Raw genomic sequence first — 21,320 nt, forward strand, 5'->3', positions numbered from 1 at the left:
CCTCGGACACATTGGTTCCATCTTGAAGTTGTTCCTTGCGTGAAGGTCCAGACAGATGTTTGTATCTTTTTGGTAACCAATGGGAAGACATGCTGACTGAAGGAAACTGATACACCAGCATGAGTCAAAGCAATATGATACTGTAGAGCATCATTTAGACATGTGCAGTGTAAAGGTAATCAAAAACGAATCTTTACTTTGTACCGTTTCATTTTTCCCTTTTTATATGTTTAAGACAAAAATGTAAGATCATGCTTTCTCTTTGGAATGAGTCTGGAATGAATCGTTTTAAGGTTGAGGGTAGAAGCATGATAGGGGAGTTGTAGCATTCATTTTATGGCTTTCATCACCAGTGATTTGCAGCAGCAACAGGTCTCTGGCACAGTCGCACCAATGGACAGATATACTGTATCATATTATTTGTCATTTGATTTTCTGGTTTGACAAGAAATGTGATGCTGGTCCATTGCTGAGGAGTTTGAAATGCATGGTGGGTGTTGAAGGCAGAGCACTGGCAGCAAAGTAAGTTTGAAAGCAATGTGGTGCAGTAATTGTCGTGTCGTGTTTTGTCAGCATTAAGCTTCACAGTCAAGATGCTGCTTCATGATGTAGCACCTCAGTCTCACAGTTGGACCACTTGGAGAAATCAAGCCACTGGTCTCCCTTTGTCTCATTTTTGGAGTTTCCTGCATCAAGACACTTCATATACTGTATTATTCCCAATCAGCTATTCAGAAATTCTCAATTCACTCACTTTTTGTCTTTCTGTCTACATCACCAGATGACTCCAGCTCAAGAGGTGGTGGAGGGACGTCCCACGGTGACTCTGAACATGCCCCAGAGCTGGCTGGGAAACTGGGTGAGCACTCTAACCGTCTCTGATCTCATGAATGTAGATGTATAAAGCTTTGGAAATGAGAAGGAAGCCAAGAAGTCACACTTTAAGTAGCTGAGAGCGTGTAACAATGTAAAAAATACAGTAGCAGATTGTACAATAAACACTTTGCAAACTGTCAGAGGGCAGAAGGTGAGGGTATAAGCCCACACACACACAGAAACACACACAGGCACACATCAGGGTGGTTGTTTGCGTAGATAATTGGCTCTGACACAGTGGAGAGCAGTCTATTTGTGTGAGGTGTGATTTGTTGGGACCCCCCCCCCCCCCCCCCCGGTCTCTCTGGCCCCCTGTCGTGTAACTTAAACCTGCTTTCTTTGCTTTCTTTTATCCTTTTATCCAACTCCTTTTCCTCCCCCTGTTTTTTACACACATTCTTTCTCTTTATCTATTTGCCTTTCTGTGCTCACACACAACCAAACATACACACTCACTGCTGTGGCAGTGTTGAGACCAGCTTTAACCCTGCATGAGAATTGCAGCTCCATTAATTACAGTGCATTCAGAAAGTGTTCAGACCCCTGCAGTTTTTTACATTTTGTTCTGTTTTGTTGTGGTTATTAAAATGAAAAACTGAAATATCACATGGGCATAACTTTTCAGACCCTTTGCTTTGACACTTCCCATTTCTCTTGATCATCTCTGAGATGTTTCTACACCTACCTTGCTAGATTTAGAGCTGTTTCCCCCTGTTTCCACTCTTGGTGCTAAGCTAGGCTAGGCTCAATCCTATCATCTAATGCTGAATGAAATAAATCAAACTGTTTTTACCCCTGTTTGAGGTCCTAATCCTGACCAAAACATCCACCTCAAACCAAAGATAAATGTAATTCTAACATGAACACCCAGACAAGTCCTCACTCCTTACCTCACTCAACAAAAACCTCCATAATCTCAGAGTCTAAAATCAAATGTTGGAGATAATAAGTCTCTCTCTCTCTCTCTCTCTCTCTCTCCCTTTCTCTCTCTCTCACTCACACACACACACACACACACACACACACACACACACACACTGTTTCTCTCTTTCTGGCGCACTGTGGGATCAAAGGCGGTCTGTCAGAGGGTCAGTAGTATTTTTACACTGTGAAGTGTGGCGTTGAAGTGGCCCCTGAGACCCAGAACAAGCCTGCCCTTTCGCCCGTTCTGACTCTGACCCACTCCCCTCTTCCTCCTCTCTATCACCGCTGTCTCAGGTTGTTCTCACGTCTCTCACTGTTGTTCTTTCTTTCTTCCTTTTCATGTGCCCTCTCTCTTACCTTTACTTTTTTAATTCTTTTAACTCAGTCTCTTTCTCTTTGTTCTCAATTTTTCTGCCATCACTTTTAGTTTTATTCATCTGTTTTCAGCAGTCTGTCAGTCCTCCGTGTGTTTTAACCTTAATATGAACTTCGCTCTTTTTCTTTCCATCTGTTTTCTCCTGAACGTCTGTTTGATTTGGTCTTGCTTAGACATTATAAATCAGTTCATTTCAATTGCACATTGCTGTATTTTCTTCATTCTCCAGTCTCATATTTATCCAATCCAGTTCACCTCAGATCAGCTGCTTTAGCTCTTCTCTTATCAGTTCATTTTGGTTGAAACAAGTGCAGGTGAATGTGTGGTCAGAGTCAGACGTGTCCAGAACATTAAACTATTAATGATTGTGCTCTGCTTCTCCTCCTCTCTACTTTCCTCACCCTCTGGTAGATGTATTGAATAAGTCTGGTCACAGGTCAGCTGTGGTCCAGTAGCTTTTCTCAGACTCATGGGGGACGAAGGCGAGACTTAAAAGGCCTTTGGGGTATGTTTTTTTTGTCATCCTGCCCAGCTTCGGGTCGGACGGCAGAGAGCTATATTCCGCTGAGTAATGCAGATATAGTGAAATCTCCGGATTTGAGCCTGCAGACCCGTCACATAACTCCCCCCCCTGTTTGTTTACCCACAGCCAGAATAATAACTGTCTCCGAAGAAAGAGACACAACTGCAGTAGTTTCAGGGTGATTTATCGCCCGGTTGATGGCTATCTGCTGTGGCTAGAACATGAGGGCTGTAAAATCAAGCGCTCCTGTGAATGATTTCCTCTCCTCCCTCTCTGCTGGATAGTTTTTTTTTCTTCTTTTTTCCTCTTTGATCTGTTTTCACTGCTCGTGGATTGTTGTGTTTTTTTAAGGAGGGATCTGTGTGTATGAATAGATGCATGGGGGTTAGTGTCTGGCCATTTTATTTATTTGTAAAGAGGAATATGTATCTTTGAATGGCTAGATGGGGTTAAGTCATGCAGCTGTATGGAAGGATGTGGTTGTTTGAGTTGGTGTATGATGTTAACTGGCCATTTTATGTTTTGAAAGAAAGGATTTGCATGAGTGAAAAGGATGTTTGGGCGTGATGCCAGTCACTGTCTGGCTTTTCATGACTTGTGCACAGATATGCATTCAAGACCGGATATTTACAGTGATGTTACATAGCTGTCTCGCAGGTCTGTGGGTTTTACAGTGAGCTCTCATGGAGGCATGATTTTTAGTTAAATATGTGGCTTTTTTTAAGAGCAGCAGAGGCAAGAGGTGCTGGATCAGTGGAAAATCACGAATCTGGTGTGTGTCTGTTTGTGTATATGCATGCTTGTGTGTGTGTGTGTGTGTGTGTGTGTGTGTGTGTGTGTGTGTGTGTGTGTGTGTGTGTGTGTGTGTGTGTGTGTGTGTTCTCGGTCATGTGAGTAAGTCTTTTGTGTCAGAGAGAAAAGGAAGTGATTAACAATTTTTTCTTAAACAAAACAATTATGGTTTATTACAGCAAATTAGGTTGTGTATACCAAGATGCACGCTGCCATATGTTGTTACAGCACAACATGGAATTCTTGGCACAGCCTGCGGGGACGACCTCAGCCTGTCTGACTCTCCCTAAACTGCAAATCTAAGTCTTGTATTCAGTTCACTTAGTCTTAGAAAAGAAAATTCTGTGCAGGCAAAGGTTATTCAGTTTGTTCCTAATTCTATTTTTCTTGTTAACAAACTTGTAACAAGGAAAAACAGAAGCCTTTTCACACCAGAAAATGTACTTGTGTGTGGATGCAGATTATTATTAACTTCAAAGAAATCAATTTCATGGTGCCTAATGGAAGGTTACGCACCAGTGCTGAATATTTGTGGGGCAGAAAATTAATTTGTAATCACATTAGTTGCCTCAGATGTCTGCATGCACAAACAAGTGATCAACCAATAAAACGTCAGATTTAGAAGTTAGGAAACAACATCGCACAGTTTATAAAGCCAAAAAGCCAAGCAAACATGCATGAAGTATCGGTGTGATCTTCGAGAGTTCAACAGCTCCTAAGAGCTTTTAGAAAGTTCAGTGTGCTTCATCCTGTCACCTTGAATTTTCTGAAAAGAAAAAGTATATTATATAATTTTTAAAAAGTTGTAAGTGGACTTTAGGTTAGCTTCACAGTTTTAAGAAAATAGTAAGACCTTAAAAAAAATTAAAGTAACATGTCTTCAAAATGCTAATACTGTCTTTATTTCTCTAAAAGCTAAATTTGACTCTGTGAAGTAGAAAACTAACATAATCTGAAACGCAGGAGGCTTGAGACATTTCTGAACCCTCCCTCTGTGTCACAGCCTCTTCAGATAATGTGGCTTTGATCGCTTGTTACGTCTAATAAAAGTGTCAAATAAGAATGTGATGAATTCCATGATCTGTTCTCCGTCCACTGGTCTGAAGAACAGAACGGTGCTTGTAAATATAAAACTGCTCTTTAAACCATTTATCTCTACTGATTACTTCGTCTGTTCTCTGCTTTTCTGCCCTTCTTTTTGTCACATCTGTAGCTGGCTGGGAGGCAGAAGGAGGGTTATTTATTTCTTTAAATGAACATTTTGTAATTGAAATTGTAACTTTACATTAAGCTTTAATAACCTACAAGTAGCCACTGACAGTACAACTCATTTTCCAGTAAGAGATTAATGCCTAATTACAAGTTACAATTCTCCTTTCCCCTCTCTTTCCACTGGCAGTACGTCCACGTTTTACCCAGCCGGCAAAGATGAGGAAACGCGTCATTGCTCGCCCGGTGGGCAGCTCAGTGCGTCTGAAGTGCACAGCGAGTGGTAACCCTCGCCCCGACATCGTCTGGCTGAAGGACAGCCGGCCACTGGTGGACGAGGACGGCGGAGCTGGAGGAGGAGGAGGCGGCGGAGGAGACGGGAAGAAGAAGAAGTGGACTCTGAGTCTGAAGAACCTGACGCCGGAGCACAGCGGGAAGTACACTTGTCACGTCTCCAACAGAGCGGGAGAGATCAACGCCACCTACAAAGTGGAAGTCATACGTGAGTCACCATGATTTATAAGCATCATTTATAGGGTTAGTCCATATAAATATTGGCTGCTTCTCAAAACAACAACAAATGTGCATCTCAGAGAGAGGAACCGGAGAGGAACCTTAAAAATACCCAGCAGTTATCAAAGCTGAAAAAGGTGACTGCATGAAACCTTTTTCAAATTTGATCAAGGTTGGTTGAAATTTAACATGAGGAAGAATCAGCCAAGTTGAAGTGTCCTGTCCCAGATTCCTACAGAATTTAAACGCCGGGACCGAAAGAGAGGTAATTATTATAAATAAGGCTAGGAAATAATTAATAGCGATTAATTGCAGCTGGAGTAATTCCATATAATTACATCAATCTTCATGTACTGTTGGATTACTTTCCAAAATCTGCAGTTACTCGGGTGGATTTTTCTATGAAGCACTGCACTTTGCTGTTATGATACAATGTGTTAGTTCATAAAATTGCATTATTTATGCTGAACTGTTTATATTTGAAGGATTGTCTAGTCATTCCTGAATACATTTAAATGTTGCCATCTACAACATGAGCTCAACTCCGAGGATAATCAGTTAACAATGATCTAAAACAGAGAAATCCCCACACTCGCTGTAAGCAGCTTGAATGTTTGTGGGTGTTGTGGTTTGAGTGTAAAGATTCTGGCTGCATGTGGTCATTTCATGTCTTGACACATCTGAAAGTACATTTTTTGGAATTGTGGTGTGTGAGTTGTTGGGTGTTGCTGCTGGTATATGATATACCAGGCCTGTCACCCAAACAATAACATACATTATGCTGTACACAGTATGTATATTATTGTTTGACTGAGAGGCCTGCCTGACGGTTTGAAATGAGTTTTGTTTCCCTTCTGACTCACAATACAGTGATTATGTAGAATGTCAGAAGATCATATGATCACGAACACCATAATTAACTTTTCAAAGGTTGAAATGATTTGTTGGCAAAGTAATAAGCCAGTATTGTGCTTGGAAAGGAGCTGGGTATAGTTTTCCATCTTGTTTGAAGAGAAAAACACATGAAGACAACGGTCAGTCATCAGATTTTTCTTCCAATGTCTCATACCACAAACCTGCAGTAACAAATACTAACTGAATATCATTTGGAAATCACAGCTGTGTTATTCTGGTTGAATTTGACATTTAGAAAGTATAAGAGATTATGTTACATAAAACGTTTTTCAAATTGAATTCACAAATGTGACCACAGGGAGAGTGTCATCCAACATTTTACACTGCGATCATCAATGCTGCTTGTCATTAATGTCATGTTAAGTCTTTGAGTTGTTGTTGGTTGCAAAGTAGAGCTGCAGCCCAGATTCGCCAATGTGTTAGCAATCGAGTTGCACCGAGAATAGAAGTTTTAAAATAGCTTTTAAAAGCCTCCTTTCACTCCAGTGGCATTTATTGATCACCACCAGTCTTGTCAGTAAACATCAGTCAAGCGAGAGAGGAATGCTCAGCAGGTTTTTCTGTGTTGAGGGTGAGCCGAGCAGCTCCAGCTTTAGTCTAAAAAAGCTCTAGTTTCACTGTTGAGAGCACAATGTGTGTTATGATGAGTTGTGAGTGTTTTTTGATGTATTAGGTTGTGTTGGAAAGCTGCAAAAGCTGTTTGTGCGCTGGGTGATTTAACGTTGAGCCCTTTGGTGGAGAGTTGGTGTTGAATTTGTGTGTGTGAACCGAACTGGATGCTGCTGAGTGTTACTGCTCTGCTGAGAGGCTCAGACCAGCGCGCTCGACTCTCGCTTTACACACCACATCTGCGGTACATTAAAGTACAGCTGTAGTCTTTCCTGAAAGACATTTATGCACTCACACACTCACAAACACACACTGTCAGAGAGGAAGTAAATCAGGGTGCTGCTTGCTCATGTTAAATGTGACATTTTCTCTATCAGTGGAGATTCACTCAGCTGTCAGTCATTCACAGCTGTTAAAGAAAAGTTGAAAAAAAGGGAGTCAAGGACAAAAAAAGAGTAAAACTCTGACAAAACATATTAAATCCATAAATACAGATTAACTGAGTATAATATGCTAAATTATCTGAAGGTCATGCGTGGGTTTGCACCTGCTTAACCAACATCCTTTTTAAAGATGGGATGTAAATCATTTTGAGATTAGGTACATTAAATACAGGTTAACCTGCACCATTTGGCAATGAAAATCAATGGCCAAAGATTTCACACAACCATTTTTTTTAGCTTTCTCTGCATATGTTAGCTGCATGAGTTCTATTGCCATTTGCATGTGTGCTTCCTTTGCATTGTGTTGTAAGTAGCCAATAGCCGTACTTACCAGAACAACCCTAACTCTGCGAGGTGTTCTTAGAGGCTTGTAACTTTTCCCATCAGCCTCTGAGCATCCCTCCCAAGTCACTGACAGTTTAATAACTATAGTCCTTTGCAACACAGCCAAAACTGAAGATGCCCTTTAAATTCTGCTGAGTTTTGAAACAGCTGATGTCAAACAAGGAAAAAAATAATAACACATGTTCTTGGGTTATGTTTCCGTGAGATTGCATTACCAGATATTATAAAGGAGACTATTGAATGTCTTTGGCAGGTGTGTTTATTCTGCTGTATAAACTGAGAAAGAAAAGGCAGGAGCTGAAGAAAAGGGATCTGTGTGTATCTTCAGATACTGTGCAAATAATGCTTTCAAACCATATTTTATTCTCTCAGCGCTTGCAAGAGTACAAGCTCTTTCCTCGCTGTGCTTTTCCCCTAATTTTAATTCTGACCACAGCTGAATTCAACAAGTTTCCAAAAAACTATCAAACTATCCTCTTCTGTCAAGACCTGAAATATAATTCAATATTAATATTATCAAATGAATCTTATACTTTGTTTTTGTCTCTTTTGCGTCTCTTTCTGCAGAGCGCACCAACTCTAAACCCATCCTGACTGGTACTCACCCTGTCAACACCACCGTGGACTACGGAGGAACCACGTCTTTCCAGTGTAAAGTCCGCAGTGACGTCAAGCCGGTTATCCAGTGGCTTAAAAGAGTCGAACCTGGCGATGAGAACAAATTTAATTCCACCATAGAGGTACAAGCACATGCTCTGCCAAAAAACAATTATCTGAGATATATTATTGTTACCTAGTAATATTTCACTGAACTGATCAACAAACTTGTGTTTTGTATGATTTTATTTAAAGGTCGGGGACCATCGCTTTGTGGTGCTGCCAACAGGAGAGGTTTGGTCACGTCCTGATGGATCTTACCTCAACAAGCTGCTGATAACCAGAGCCAAGGAGGAGGATGCTGGCATGTACATCTGCCTGGGAGCCAATACTATGGGCTACAGCTTCAGGAGCGCCTACCTGACTGTCCTGCCAGGTGGGAGGAAGAAAGAGAGAAAGTAACATAGAGATGTGTATTTATCTCTCTCTCTGGTTTAAAATACTAGAGTGGAAGACACTTGACCGCGGGTTTGAAAAGAGGCAGTAAATCTAAACAGCTGTTTTTAGCCATGGCTGCTAATGTGAATGCAGGATACATTTCCTGGTCTTCTCAGTTGAGGTTGTTAAATTTGTTCACTTGATATATATTAGTGGAAAAATAACCAATAACCTTCTGTTGTTATTGCTATAATGCAGAAAGGTGTAACCTACATTAGCCGCTTTACCAAGCAAACACATTTGTCTGTTCATTGGAAACTATTTTGATAATCAAATAATTGTTGCAGTCATGTTTAATATAATGTAATAATTTATATTTATAATGTCTATTTATTATGACTGTTATATTTTAAAGGAGTGAAGTTCTGCCAAACAATGACAATAATGTATGTAATGATAATAATAATGTATCTGTTTTAAACAAAGCCCTAAATCTGCTGGTTCCAGCATCTCAGATGTGAGGATTTAATGCTTTCCTTTGTGCTAAATGATGGTAAACTGATGAAAATAGTCATTAGTTGCAGCCCTAGATTAAAATATCACCAGCTAACACCATCAGCTAAAAAGTTGTCATCACTGTCAGCAAGCTGCTGAACTCCCCAAACAAGCCAGCAAAGCTCCTTTTGTTACATCACCACAACACAACAGACTTGTATCTAGAAGAGTGTGTAATGATGAAATCTAGACAGATGAATATTTTCAGCTGTTTGTCCTTTCATTCATTTCCTCATCTCTCGTTCTTCCACAGATCTGAAGCCCCAAATCAACTCTGTCCCCACAGCAACATCCCCGAGTCTGCCCTGGCCTGTCATTATTGGAATACCAGCAGGTGTCGCCTTTATCTTAGGCACCGCCCTCCTCTGGTTCTGTCAATCAAAACGCACCTGCTCCTCCTCTTCCCCTTCTTCCTCCTCGGCTCTGCCTGCCGCGCAACGTCTACCTGTGGCTAATCGGGACCGAGCCTGCCCAACGCTGCCTCCTCAATCGGCCAACGGGGATAAAGATTGTCTTTCATATGAGGACTACGTTGCCCATCAGCAGCTGCTCCTGGCTCAAGGAGGCGCTGCATTGGCTCCGAAGGTCTACCCGAAGATCTACACGGATATTCACACGCACACGCATTCGCACGTGGACGGGAAAGTGCACCAGCACCAGCACATTCACTACCAGTGTTAGCAGCGAGGCTAGCAGCGAGCTTTGGTGTTCCACATTCAACTCTTTCATGAGCATGTTCCTGTGCATGCAGACTCAGTCACAACAGTCTGACATACAAAGCAAAGAACAAAGGAGGCCACATGCAAGAGACCGTGCAGATTCTCATACAGAAACATGGGATCATGCAACTCTTCCTCATTTTGCTGCAGCACATGTTGTGTGCAAATGGACTTACTCAAGACACAAACAATGAAGAATGTAAAGAGAGAAGACAAAGATCTTTATTTTTAGCCAACCTGGGAGCCAATCCACTGCAGTCTATGAGAGAAAAAACTCACATTCTGTTTTATTCAAGCCACTTGCTGAATAAAACCTCCTCTGTAAATGTATAAGTCTCTCCCTTTTTGCTCAAAGGCCTCATTTGAAGCAACAATGAACTCACAGCTTCAAGGTAACTTTTCAGCAACCCACCAATTTATCTGCCTCTGTCCTTTTAGTACTTTGGAAACAACCACAACCTCCTCAGCAACAGTACAAATACAACTCGCTTACACTGCAAGGCTCCAGATATAGCTACTGTATATAGTGGAATATGATTATATGGCTTTTAGCATGCTACTTCATCCTGCATAATCTATAAAGAACAATATAGCATGTGTGTAATGTAATAGCTTAATTTCAGAGTATATCTCAGGCGTCAGCCCAACTGAGCCATAAGAACCACAACTCAAGACAAACGCCACTGTATCCACACCCTCAGCAAAGATGAGGGCTGCTGGTTTTTGCTTCTCCTGGGCCGACAGCTGTTCTGATAAATGTCCAGCTGCTATCTTGGTGCTGTGTGAAAAAAAAGAGCTGAAATCAGCATCTCTTCGTGGATTGATTTTTAGCAGCAGCTACAATGTGTTTTCTGCCACAACCAAGGACCCCCTCCAGACAGCGGTGGCAGAAGTAATCATTGGATTTCATGGACTGACAGTTTACTTCCCAGAGGATTGGTGGCATTTCCTGTTTGCGATGTCTCCTTTCCAGCTTTGTTTGATGCATACCGACTTTAGAAGTGAGAGGGATGAAGGATATCAGTTCTCATCATGTCAAGTTCAATGTCTTTAGCAAACGGCACAAAGGGATCATCAACAATGCCTCACTCTGATGTATCACAGGTTCTCGTTCATCTGTTTTAAAGGGCCTAAAAAAGAGAGACTTCAGCTTGATAACTCAAGGATTAGACATAAAACCCTAAATTCTTCTAGCATCACACAAGACGAGCCAGGGTATCACTGAACAGGATTTTCATGAACTGTTTGTAACAGGGCAGAAGGCCTCTCGAGGCATCTGTTGTCTGTTTTAATCTAAAGAAGCAAAGTCTTGGATAATGGGCCTCCTTCTCATCTGCAGTGCCATCTATGATTTTAAAAAGTATGGTTATCATTAAATTTAGAGCCATAGAGAGTCTTTCAAGTAGACGAATGTCGAGTTTATATGTTTACAAGTACATAAACTTGTCTTTTTGCTGTTCAGTTGCAATGGGTTGTGATCGTACAGTCATGAAAGCATCTGGCATATTTTAATCTATATGATTCGATCCTGCAGAGTTTCCACTAATTTCACCAACCACCTGAAGAGATTTTTAAATAATGAGATCTACAAATGTGTGTTAACTGGATTTACATGTGGATTTTATGCCTTTTCTCACTATTTGAGTACAATTTGATCCCCAAGGTTTCATTTTAACCCCCGTGTTAAAGCCCCTACACACCTATGGTACACTGCCACAGGTGGTGTCATTTATTTTAACTATGCAGACCTCTGCACAGGGCTGCATGTGCATGAACAGCCTCAGCTCGACTGATATTTCCCCCACTCCTCTTTAAATGTTGTTGCACTTTCCAAGGTGGGAAATGTAGAACCTTTGTCTGTCTCATGAATACATAGAATTTGGTGAATTTAGGTAATTCCTAATGCACTTCCTCCTGACTTCATCCTGAGCAGACGTCTGATCAGCCAAACTGAAAACATCTGTGTGTTTGTACGGGGCCTGTTTGTCAGTGAGGTCATCAGCAGCTGTTAGGACTAAAGCAATTAGTACATAATATAACAACCCAGGAGTAAGAGGTTTTGTTAGTCAGCGTCAGCTCAACCAGGAGAGAGGGGGAATTTTATTTGAAATTAAAGGTGTCAGGGATCCACAGAAACCCAGTGACCATAATGATAAAAGGTTTCAAGCCCATTAACTTGTATTTTTTTTTTCCAAGCACTAAAATCCAGAGCCTCAAGATTTCTTTTAAAACTGCAGCTACAAAAAGAATCAAAAACACCTGCAAAGCTAGTAACGGTTTTTCTTTTGCACAGTACAATAACTTGCTGATTTTTCCTCTTGGTAGTGTTTAGAGAGACTGATCACCACCTTCTTTAGTTTGGATGATGTTTATTCTCAGCATCTCATTGCATTTTCGGTCGTTGTTGGGACGTTTCTTTTGAATCAGCCCGTGATGAACTTGTTTCGACCGAGCAGAAAAATAAAAACCAGCCGCGACAAACCGTCTCAGTACGCAGCCATTTATAACAGACTTGCTCTTTCTCAGGTGTCCATCTTGTTGTTCCTGTGTGCGCTCATGAGTCTGACCACTAAAGAAAAACTGTGTAAAATGATATCCTCAGATAAGATTTAGGTTTCAGCTGTTTCGCATTACAGCTCCCTCTGAAAGGCGCACTCAGCCATGTGTATGCTTGAAGAAGTGGGGTGACTCTGTCCAGAGATGTTTAAACACAAAAATGTGGGGAAATGTAGAATTGTACTGTATATATGTGAAATATGAAAGAAACTGTAGGCTGGTCATGTAGTTGATTTGTATTTGTACTGTATTTAGTTTCCCTCTTTCTTCAGGACATCTAAAATCCAACAGTGAGAACTTTACAAGTGTGTTTAAACAACCGTGTGACAGGAAGTGATATATCGAGATCACCTGGTGAACTCAGTTACACACGGTCGTTATGCAGCGTATATTTTTGCACATAAATCTATAAGCTCAAGTAGGAAAATGTACAAATATATTAATATGGATAAATCATATATGCCCTTTTTTATAATACTCACTGGTACGACTCCAGAAGATTTTATACCTGTGAAGTTCTCTGTCTGATCACACTCACAGATATGATTTTTACAAATAACACAAAATACAGCCTACAGATAATTATGATGTCATCTGTAAGGCTGTGCAAAAATCAAGATGTTCAGGCCCAAATTAAAAGCATGCTCATGTATTTCAAACACAGCAAGCCTCTCACCGTGTTGTCCTCTTAATTCATCCTTCCAGCAGGTTCCCCCTGGTCTGTATAAACCCTCTGAATTAAAGTGTAGGGCAGCAAAGACAAAGATTATTCTGCTGCCTAAATGATTATTGTACAGCTTTAATTGAACTTTAAAATACTGAATTTGTTTTTCTTATCCTCCACATCTTTTCTCCTTTGAAACATCTTCTGACAAAGTCACCGTGAACAACAGCTGGAATTATTGGTGTTATTTTATTTTGAAGTTTTTCCTCTCTGTCCAACAGTAAGATTTTCTCCAGTCACTGCTATTTTTTGTTCTCATTTCACATGTAAGTTTTATGTGTCAAAGCTAATGGACTGCCAATAGACAGACTGTATATATGTGCACTTACCACTAGTATGTACATGGAATGACATTAGTGTTGAAATGATAGAAAATGTTAATTTAGTGAGGATGCTTCGGACCTGACGGTAACTCTGGCAACACATTGGCCCACAAAACACAGAACAAAGAAAGTGTGTTTCTAATTTATTTTCCTTTAAACATGTTTGTTATTTTCATATAATTGGGCATTATATTGCATGAGTGGATTTTGTGTTATAGTCATAATGTAAGCTATGTAGCAAATACCATGTTCATGCCATTGTAAGATACTGTATTTATACATGCTGACGGAATATACGAAATTTTATCGATAACCTTTGTATCGACAATCTTGTACAGTCTATCATCATTTAGGATAAAAATGTGTTTTTTTTCCTCATTGTAATCACGTTATTGGTGCCATTAAAAAAGTCAAATCTCTGTGATACTGTCTTTGTTCTTGAAGCTTGCACTCAAATGCGTTTTTTGTTTTTTTTTTTCTGTCTCACTGCTTCATCTCTCTGTCACATACACACAGACGGGGATTCCAGTCCCATCTATTGCAAAACCCCCACAGCACCACAGGACTCTTCTTTAAGTGAATGTCCTCTAAATAGTTGTAGCCCTTCAATAGTGAGGGCTGCAGCCGGCGTTTCATCTGTCAACATGTCTGTCTGCAGAGATGACAGATGGACAAGCGTTGCGTGCAGTTGGAGGGTGTGAAGGCTCGGAGTCTCTCTCTGACTCATTTCAGGAGAGGAAGATGATGAAAGAAAACACTGTTGAAAGGATGGGGCACCACGGTAGGGTGGAGGAGGGCAACAGGGCAGGACATGAGAACAGAATAAGATGACACACAAACAAAAGTGGTCATTTCCCCGCTCTTCAGTTTGTCTTTTCTTTCCTACTGTGAAGCACTGTTTGCATTGATGCTGAGTATCTGTAGGTTGCCCCCCAGGATTGATCTGCACTGAACCCATCATCCAGGACATCCTTACTCTGGATTGAGCACTTTGACTTTCCAGCAAACTACTTAAATCAGTCTAAAGTTAGGAAAACAAGAAATAACATTAACATTTAAAAACTCTTTTTCTAGTTGATGTGGCTGATGTGATAGCAAACAGCTGTGTGGTTACTCATCCAGCAGATAAAGGGAACGTCAGCATTGGTTTGGGCTTAATGCTTCACCACAGACACTGACCTGACTCCGTCTGCTGTTTGGTTCTAAACAAGTACAGTACGGTGTGATCACTGATAACATCTGCCTGCTGCAGCTGGACACAGGGTTAATGAGAGCGGTGAGAGCAAACCAAAACCTTCATATTTCAGGCAGTAAAACCAGAACAATGAGCTGAATAAGTTCACTATGAGTTCCTCTCTTTTCCATTATATATAGTCATTTGATCCATATGTTGATACAGAAATATATATATTGATTAGTACAGCTTTAAAAGCAATCATTTCATACACATTGCATACACACCAAATATGCTGTAGCTGAGGGGCCCCCCACAGCCCTTGGGCCCCTGGGCCTGTGCTCAGTGGGCCTGTTTGGTAATCCATCCATCCTGCCCAGATGTTTTACCAGAAACAGCCCTATCACACTCCAGGTGTTGAGATCATTAAAGGTCCCATGAGGTGGCTGTAATTTCAGTGAGTTCAATTATTGCTGTTTATCACTAAATAACAGAGGGTAGCACACAGGCATTTATTCACATGACAATGCCAATTTCGCTTTGCAAGAATCAATAGTTAAACAGTTAGATTAATAGTTGAAACATCATTTTTCATAACTAACAAAGTCCAGTAAAACAATAAATAAAAGGCAGGTCAATGAAAATAAAGTCTGTCAGAAAGAATTATAGAAAAAGGGAAAGCAAAAGAAAAACTTCTCAGGTTCAGTATTTTCTTTACTTCCCGTTGTCTCTCCAGATTTCATTTAAATTAGATCAGACGTCCCATATTAAATGGACGGAGAGTGACCCATGTATAATTTCCCCTCATGTATTAGATGCTTTGACCAAAATAGGATCAATAATACACATATACAGTTTCATAACTTTATGGATTGTAAGGTCAGAAATTGAGCAAACAAGTTGAGGGTATTTTGGATGTACAACGGAAAGGAAAAGAAGTTTGAGGAAAGAATGAAAATATACAGAGAGAGAAAATACCTCACAGGAATTTGTGGTTTTGAAATTTTTGCAAAGTCAACAGTTAGTCGTGACTGTATGACCTAACCCAGGGATTTCCAAATCCAGGAACCTGTGGATTTCCATGCATCTGGAAAGCTTCACTGGTGATAAATAAACAGCGGAGCGAGCGACATGAAGGATTTAAAGCTGTGAAAGATACAGTACGTTCTACATTTTTGCAAAGTGTGAGATTTGAGGAGGAAAAGAGACGACTTGATAAAAGATATTATGAAAGGAGGCAAACACTGTGTGTGACTTTCCCAGGTTGTTTCCATCTTTGGCATTCAACTCTCATTCTTTTCTTCTTATCTCAGAGATTAGCTTTTTCCTGCCTTTTTTGGGGTGTGTGTGTGGGGGGGGGGTTCCTGGTTATCTCCTGTGAATTTGATTGACTTGAGGAGTTGGGGGGGGGGGGCAGACAGAGGAGGAAAAGATGAAGAAGAGCAGGGAGGAGGAGGATGACACAGAGCTGAGCTGCTGACAGATGTGTTGAGCTCAGCGCTGCTCCGCGCTGATGAGAGGAGATGAGAAAATGGAGAGGAGATCAGTGGAGAGCGTGGAAGTGTTGAAGGAGAGGGGAAAGAAATGTGCGGAGCAGGAAGGGAGGAGGAAACGTCAGCGCGGCCTGATACCTCTGATTTGTCATGTAAACTCCTCAACCAAAATTCATTGTTTACTTAAAATTCAGAAATCAGAGACGATCTTCAAAAGAGTGAACTACACCTTAGAACAGAACAAAATATTTAATGTTGGTATATGATTCCAGCATGTGTTGTGTATTTTTATTTGACCTTTGTGACAGACTCACTGAGATTATGATCTTTTCCAATAGAGATCAGGCGAAGAAGTCTGCATACAGTAAAGGTGACACAACAACACACACGAAAATGTTCAGACCGAGGATCCTGTTACACGAAAGAGCAGAGATCCTCCTGTAAAAACACACATGCAGGCATCAAGTCTCAAGTTTCTAATCTAAAAGAGATTAGAAACAATAACATAAACTAATCCTTAACATAACCAACGCTGTGAGCTGTGTTTTCTTTAAAATCCAATTTAACATGTTGAAGTTAGTTGAAGTGGGCGGACGACTAGAAACATTTGAATTCATTTCTTGAAATATAATGAGCTTCAAACGTGTTAATAACGGAAACCCTCTTTATTTAGCTCATCACATCCTCAGTTTAAAAAGTCTAAGGTCAGATCTGCTCAAGGCAGACGTGTAAAAGACAGATTCTTCTTTTTATATTGTCAAATTAATGTAATGCAGAACCTCTACATCAGTAATATGAAAAAGTAAACTGGGAAAATGACCCATTAATTTTCCACAAAGGCTCAGATGAATACAATATGAATCGAGATGAACGTTTGAAAAAAGTTTATGTGGTTGGATTATTATTTATGAATCAATTTGATAATTAACATATATTTAATAATGTGTTAATGAGTTGAAGAGATGTCTTAACGTGAGGGAGATGCATCAAAAGGTTCCAACAAAAACACTGGGGAGAAAAAAGAAAGTCTTTGGCAGTGTTGCAGTTTGACAGTGAAGCTTTTGTGAATGAAACCTTTTAGCCTTTCAGATCTTGTGGTTTCGCAGGTCTCTCAGCTCCGGTATGTGTGACAGGCTGAGCAGGAGAGTGTGAATTCACTGAGGACATTCCTGAGCTGCTGAGATGCATGGATCGTTTGTTGAGCTGAGGTCACTCTTTTTTTTTTTCGTTTGATGCAAACCTTCAGAAAACATTTCTAGTTTCATATAGCGACATAAAAGCTTTTGGCAGTGGAGGAACGCAGACAGAGCTACATTTAGAGCTACAGTTACCGAAGATTCAGGAGGCTGAAAGCTAAGATCTTGAACGTCCTGTTTCTCTGATTGCTGCAGCCGCTCCCACTGGCGATCCTACATTCACCACATCTTCTTTTTTGAGTAATCAAGCCATCACGACCAGGGCAAATGTTTAGTCTTTTAGACCTTGAGGTCTTGCAGGACCTTTTGCCTGCTCGTGGAGGGGTCTGGCGTGCGGCTGGCTGGTTAAAAGGGTGTGAACCTGTGGAGGAGATTCCTGGAAGCTTGAGTCAACAGCAGCTGTGGTTGGTGATGAGGAGAAGCTGTCCAAAGAGCTTTTTTACCAGCAACTGCCTTTTCACTGTGAAAGGAGTGCTCAGGTGAATGGAGTCAGTGACCATGAAGAGCTCACACACACACACACACACACACACACACCTGGGGGAAAAAAAAAGCATGCACACATCTAGTCATAGAAATGTATACACAGTCTCACGTGGAAAATAGATTGACAAAGTTTAGTTATGTGCATATGCAACATGTGCACACAAAAGCACAGATGCATCACTCACACACACACACACACACACACACACACACAGATGGGAACAACACAGACACCTGGCTGGTATTGAAGCTCAGTTCTGTTTGCATACCTCTCCCTCTCTGCACTCATCCTCCACACAGCCACAAAGCTGCCATTAAAACTAGGAAAACAAAAACACAAAAAAGAGGCTAAAAGGGGGCAGCAGGCGGCTTCCATCCGTCTTCCACCCATCCCTTCCTCCCTTTCTCCATCTCTCTGTACCAAATGTTTACCACCACCACCACCCCCACCCCTCCACCCCCCTGTGGAAAGAGAGGGATGTGGACATACAGGGTGAGAAAAGAAAGAAATCTGGCAGATGGGACGGGAGCCAAGGCCTTTAAAGTCTGCCACAGAGCCGTGACAAAAGCCTCCTAATCTCGGTGTTGTCTTTCGGCCCCTTTTTCTCCCCGCACATCCTGCCAAGTGTGTGTCTGTGAGTGTGTGTGTGTGTGTGTGTGTGTGTGTGTGTGTGTGTGTGTGTGTGTGCGTGTGTGTGTGTGTGTGTGTGTGTGTGTGTGAGAGAGAGAGAAAAGAGAGGAAGAAAGTCAGAGTCACTGTGTGTTATACAAGCAAGAGTGTGTGAGTATTTGTTTGAGAAAGTCGTGAAATGGCAAGTTGGTGTGTGTTTGTGTGAAAAAAGATTGTGTGTATCAAAGAAGTAGTGCATGTGCACATATATGTGTGTGTGTGTGCGCGCATATGACAGGAAAGGAATCTTTCCACAGGCCGTGCTGACATCACTCAAGCATGCATGGGACAGTTGGAGGCCAGCCCCCTTCAAAGGCATCAGGCTGCCTGCCTTCACATGTGGGATGTGTGTGTGTGTGTGTGTGTGTGTGTGTGTGTGTGTATGTGTGTGTGTGTGTGTACTGAAGAGAATACAAGTGGTTCAGGTCGCCCATCCTCACCTGTTCCTCTTTGACTCATAAACCGCCCCTATTCAGCTCTCTTCCGCTAAAACACAAAGACAGGCAGTTTCGCTGTATGTTTGTGTGTCCAACAATTCCTCAATCTCATCCTTTCATCCTCGTGTGTGTGTGTGTGAGTGTGTTTGTGACCTCCTGCGCGTCCCTTCCTCATCCTGCAGATCCCTATCAGAGGCAGCTGTGGTCCAAAGACCTTCACACACACAGCAGAGGAATGCACACTGGAGCTATCATGACATATACAAGCCTGAGATAGACTGTAGTGCCATCTACAGGCCGGTCTATGTCATGTCAAGTCCACTTTCTCTATAACTGGTAAATAGACCACTTACACAGCAACTTTCTACTTCAATATGCAAAGTATTTTACATTTTCATCCATTCTCACACACACACACACACACACACACACACACACACACGTGATGCAACACTGCCTGCAAGGCGCCGGCCTGCCTGTTGGGAGCAACTTGGATTTTAGGGGCCGGGGACCAGACCACCAACTGATTAGTGGACGACTCACTCCTCCACACTGGCCTGATGAAAACGCTCCATAGTTGATAGGAAGACAGAAGTTATCACACATCATCCAAACATGAACATCTGTACCACTGACAGAGTTGACATTTGTCACTTCCACGGCTAAAAATGATGATGTTGTTTAAGAGTACTGACTCTGTTCCTGCTACTATAGATCAGAAAATACGTTTAATAGGGTCTTTTGTTTGTTTTAAATCACACATTTCTTTGTGGGTCTGTAAAAGACTTTGTGTCAGTTGGTCAGGTATGACATGTTTTTGAAGGCCCTGTGTGATAGTTAATCGTAGCAAAAACAGCAGGAAAGAGAAATGTTTTAGACCGCTTTAACCATCCAGACCACCCTTTTTTGGCAGGTTGCAAACTTGTTTCACTATGAACTGAACTTAAAAAGGTAAAACTCTAAAACATGACACAAGAAAACAACAAGGGTTTGAAAGTAAAAAAATAGTCATTTTGTGCCACAGACATTTTGTCGTCTTCTTTTCTTTCAACTCGGCGGATGCAAGGCTCTAAACCATTAAAACGAACTGATCTATGAAGGGTACATATCCTTTATCCTGGTAATGTATCTTTAAACCGCACAAAAGTGGATATTAAAAGAACCTATGTTTAAAATACTCATTATAATCAAGGTTTGGTTTCAGGGTATGAGCATAGAAAAGGTCTTTAGAAATAAATCCTCCCTGGAGGCTTTTTTGGGTAATTTTTACACAAGAACATCTTCATTAGTTTTCTTGTTTTTTTTTCCAATGCAAATGTTAAACAGTAACCATCATAGATTATACACTGTGGACCTACACAGGAACACTTTCTGCTCACCTCAGAAAGACAAATAGCTGGGGTGTGAAATCATTTAGTTCATGTCGTGTCTTGCCTTGAGGGGATTACACTTCCAGCACCAAAGGTACAAGACTGAAATACTGAGTGACAAAGTGTGAAATCTGGATCAGATTAAGTGAGAAGCTTCTCTCTCACACACACAGAAGGATGGAGAGAGAGAGAGAGAGGGAGAGAGAGAGAGAGAGAGAGAGAGAGAGAGAGAGAGAGAAGCTGTGGGAACACGCTGCTGAATAATTACCACTGACATCAGAATAGTTTTCTTTAGCTCTCTGAAGTGGCAGGGCTCATTTGTACAGCCTGGAGCCATGCAGAGATGTGTGTGTGTGTGTGTGTGTGTGTAAGAGAAAGTGAGAGAGATAAAGACAGAGAGAGAGAAAAGAACATGTCTTGTGTGAGAAAAGTGTCCTGAATTGTGAAAAGAAAGAAAGGTGCAACACATACATTATGACTGTTACAGTGAGAGGTACAGCCCAAGAGATCATCCAGTGTGTGTGTGTGTGTGTCCATAAGGGAGAGATTATTCTGATTTAGTCTTCTACCTGTCAGTGTGTGACACCATGACAGCTTAGTCTGCCCTGGGGAGCCATTTCTCTCTAAGTGGACCTTAAAAAACAGGAAACGACTTCAAATCCCACTGGAGCGCAGAGGAGGATCAAGCCTACTGACTCTGTACAATACCTTTTAACACACACACATACACAGACACACATGCTAGTAAGTGTCTGAATATAGCGTGCACAGGCCCAGAACACACACACACACACACACACACACACACAGTCACACCTGAGACCTCTTCAATAGACACCATTCACCACTCTGACAACTGGGACAATAGAGGCAAAAACGCAGGTCGACAAAGAGAGAATCGACCTGTCTGAACACATCAGGCCGCCCTCGTCACCCGCTTCACCGCATCAGCTTTTCCCTGTTGTGATGACTTTGGGTGATATCATGTTTCTATATGGCTACAAATTTTCTTTGCCTTTACTTGCAGCTGTTTTGTAACAAGATTTGAGGCTGAAAT

At 41.4% G+C, this 21,320-nt stretch overlaps 1 protein-coding gene across 2 annotated transcripts in view; it reads left to right on the forward strand.

Moving 5' to 3' along the window:
* Window positions 1-13,856, forward strand: part of fgfrl1a (fibroblast growth factor receptor like 1a) — a 68,712-nt gene extending 54,856 nt beyond the window's left edge. Inside the window, exons 4-8 of one of the 2 annotated variants that reach the window (XM_071457424.1) lie at window positions 782-859; window positions 4,891-5,202; window positions 8,093-8,265; window positions 8,378-8,558; window positions 9,369-13,856. In XM_071457424.1, the coding sequence (XP_071313525.1) occupies window positions 782-859; window positions 4,891-5,202; window positions 8,093-8,265; window positions 8,378-8,558; window positions 9,369-9,796 (1,172 nt within the window). In that variant the 3' untranslated portion in view covers window positions 9,797-13,856. The remainder of the gene's footprint in view (window positions 1-781; window positions 860-4,890; window positions 5,203-8,092; window positions 8,266-8,377; window positions 8,559-9,368) is intronic. The other variant, XM_071457425.1, reaches the window with a different exon arrangement.
* Window positions 13,857-21,320: the final 7,464 nt, after the last annotated feature.

This window comes from Trachinotus anak, unplaced genomic scaffold, assembly GCF_046630095.1.
Source record: "Trachinotus anak isolate AG129_WGS33_773 ecotype Australia unplaced genomic scaffold, CSIRO_AGI_Tana_v1 ptg000021l, whole genome shotgun sequence".
In the NCBI taxonomy this organism is placed as follows: domain Eukaryota; kingdom Metazoa; phylum Chordata; class Actinopteri; order Carangiformes; family Carangidae; genus Trachinotus; species Trachinotus anak.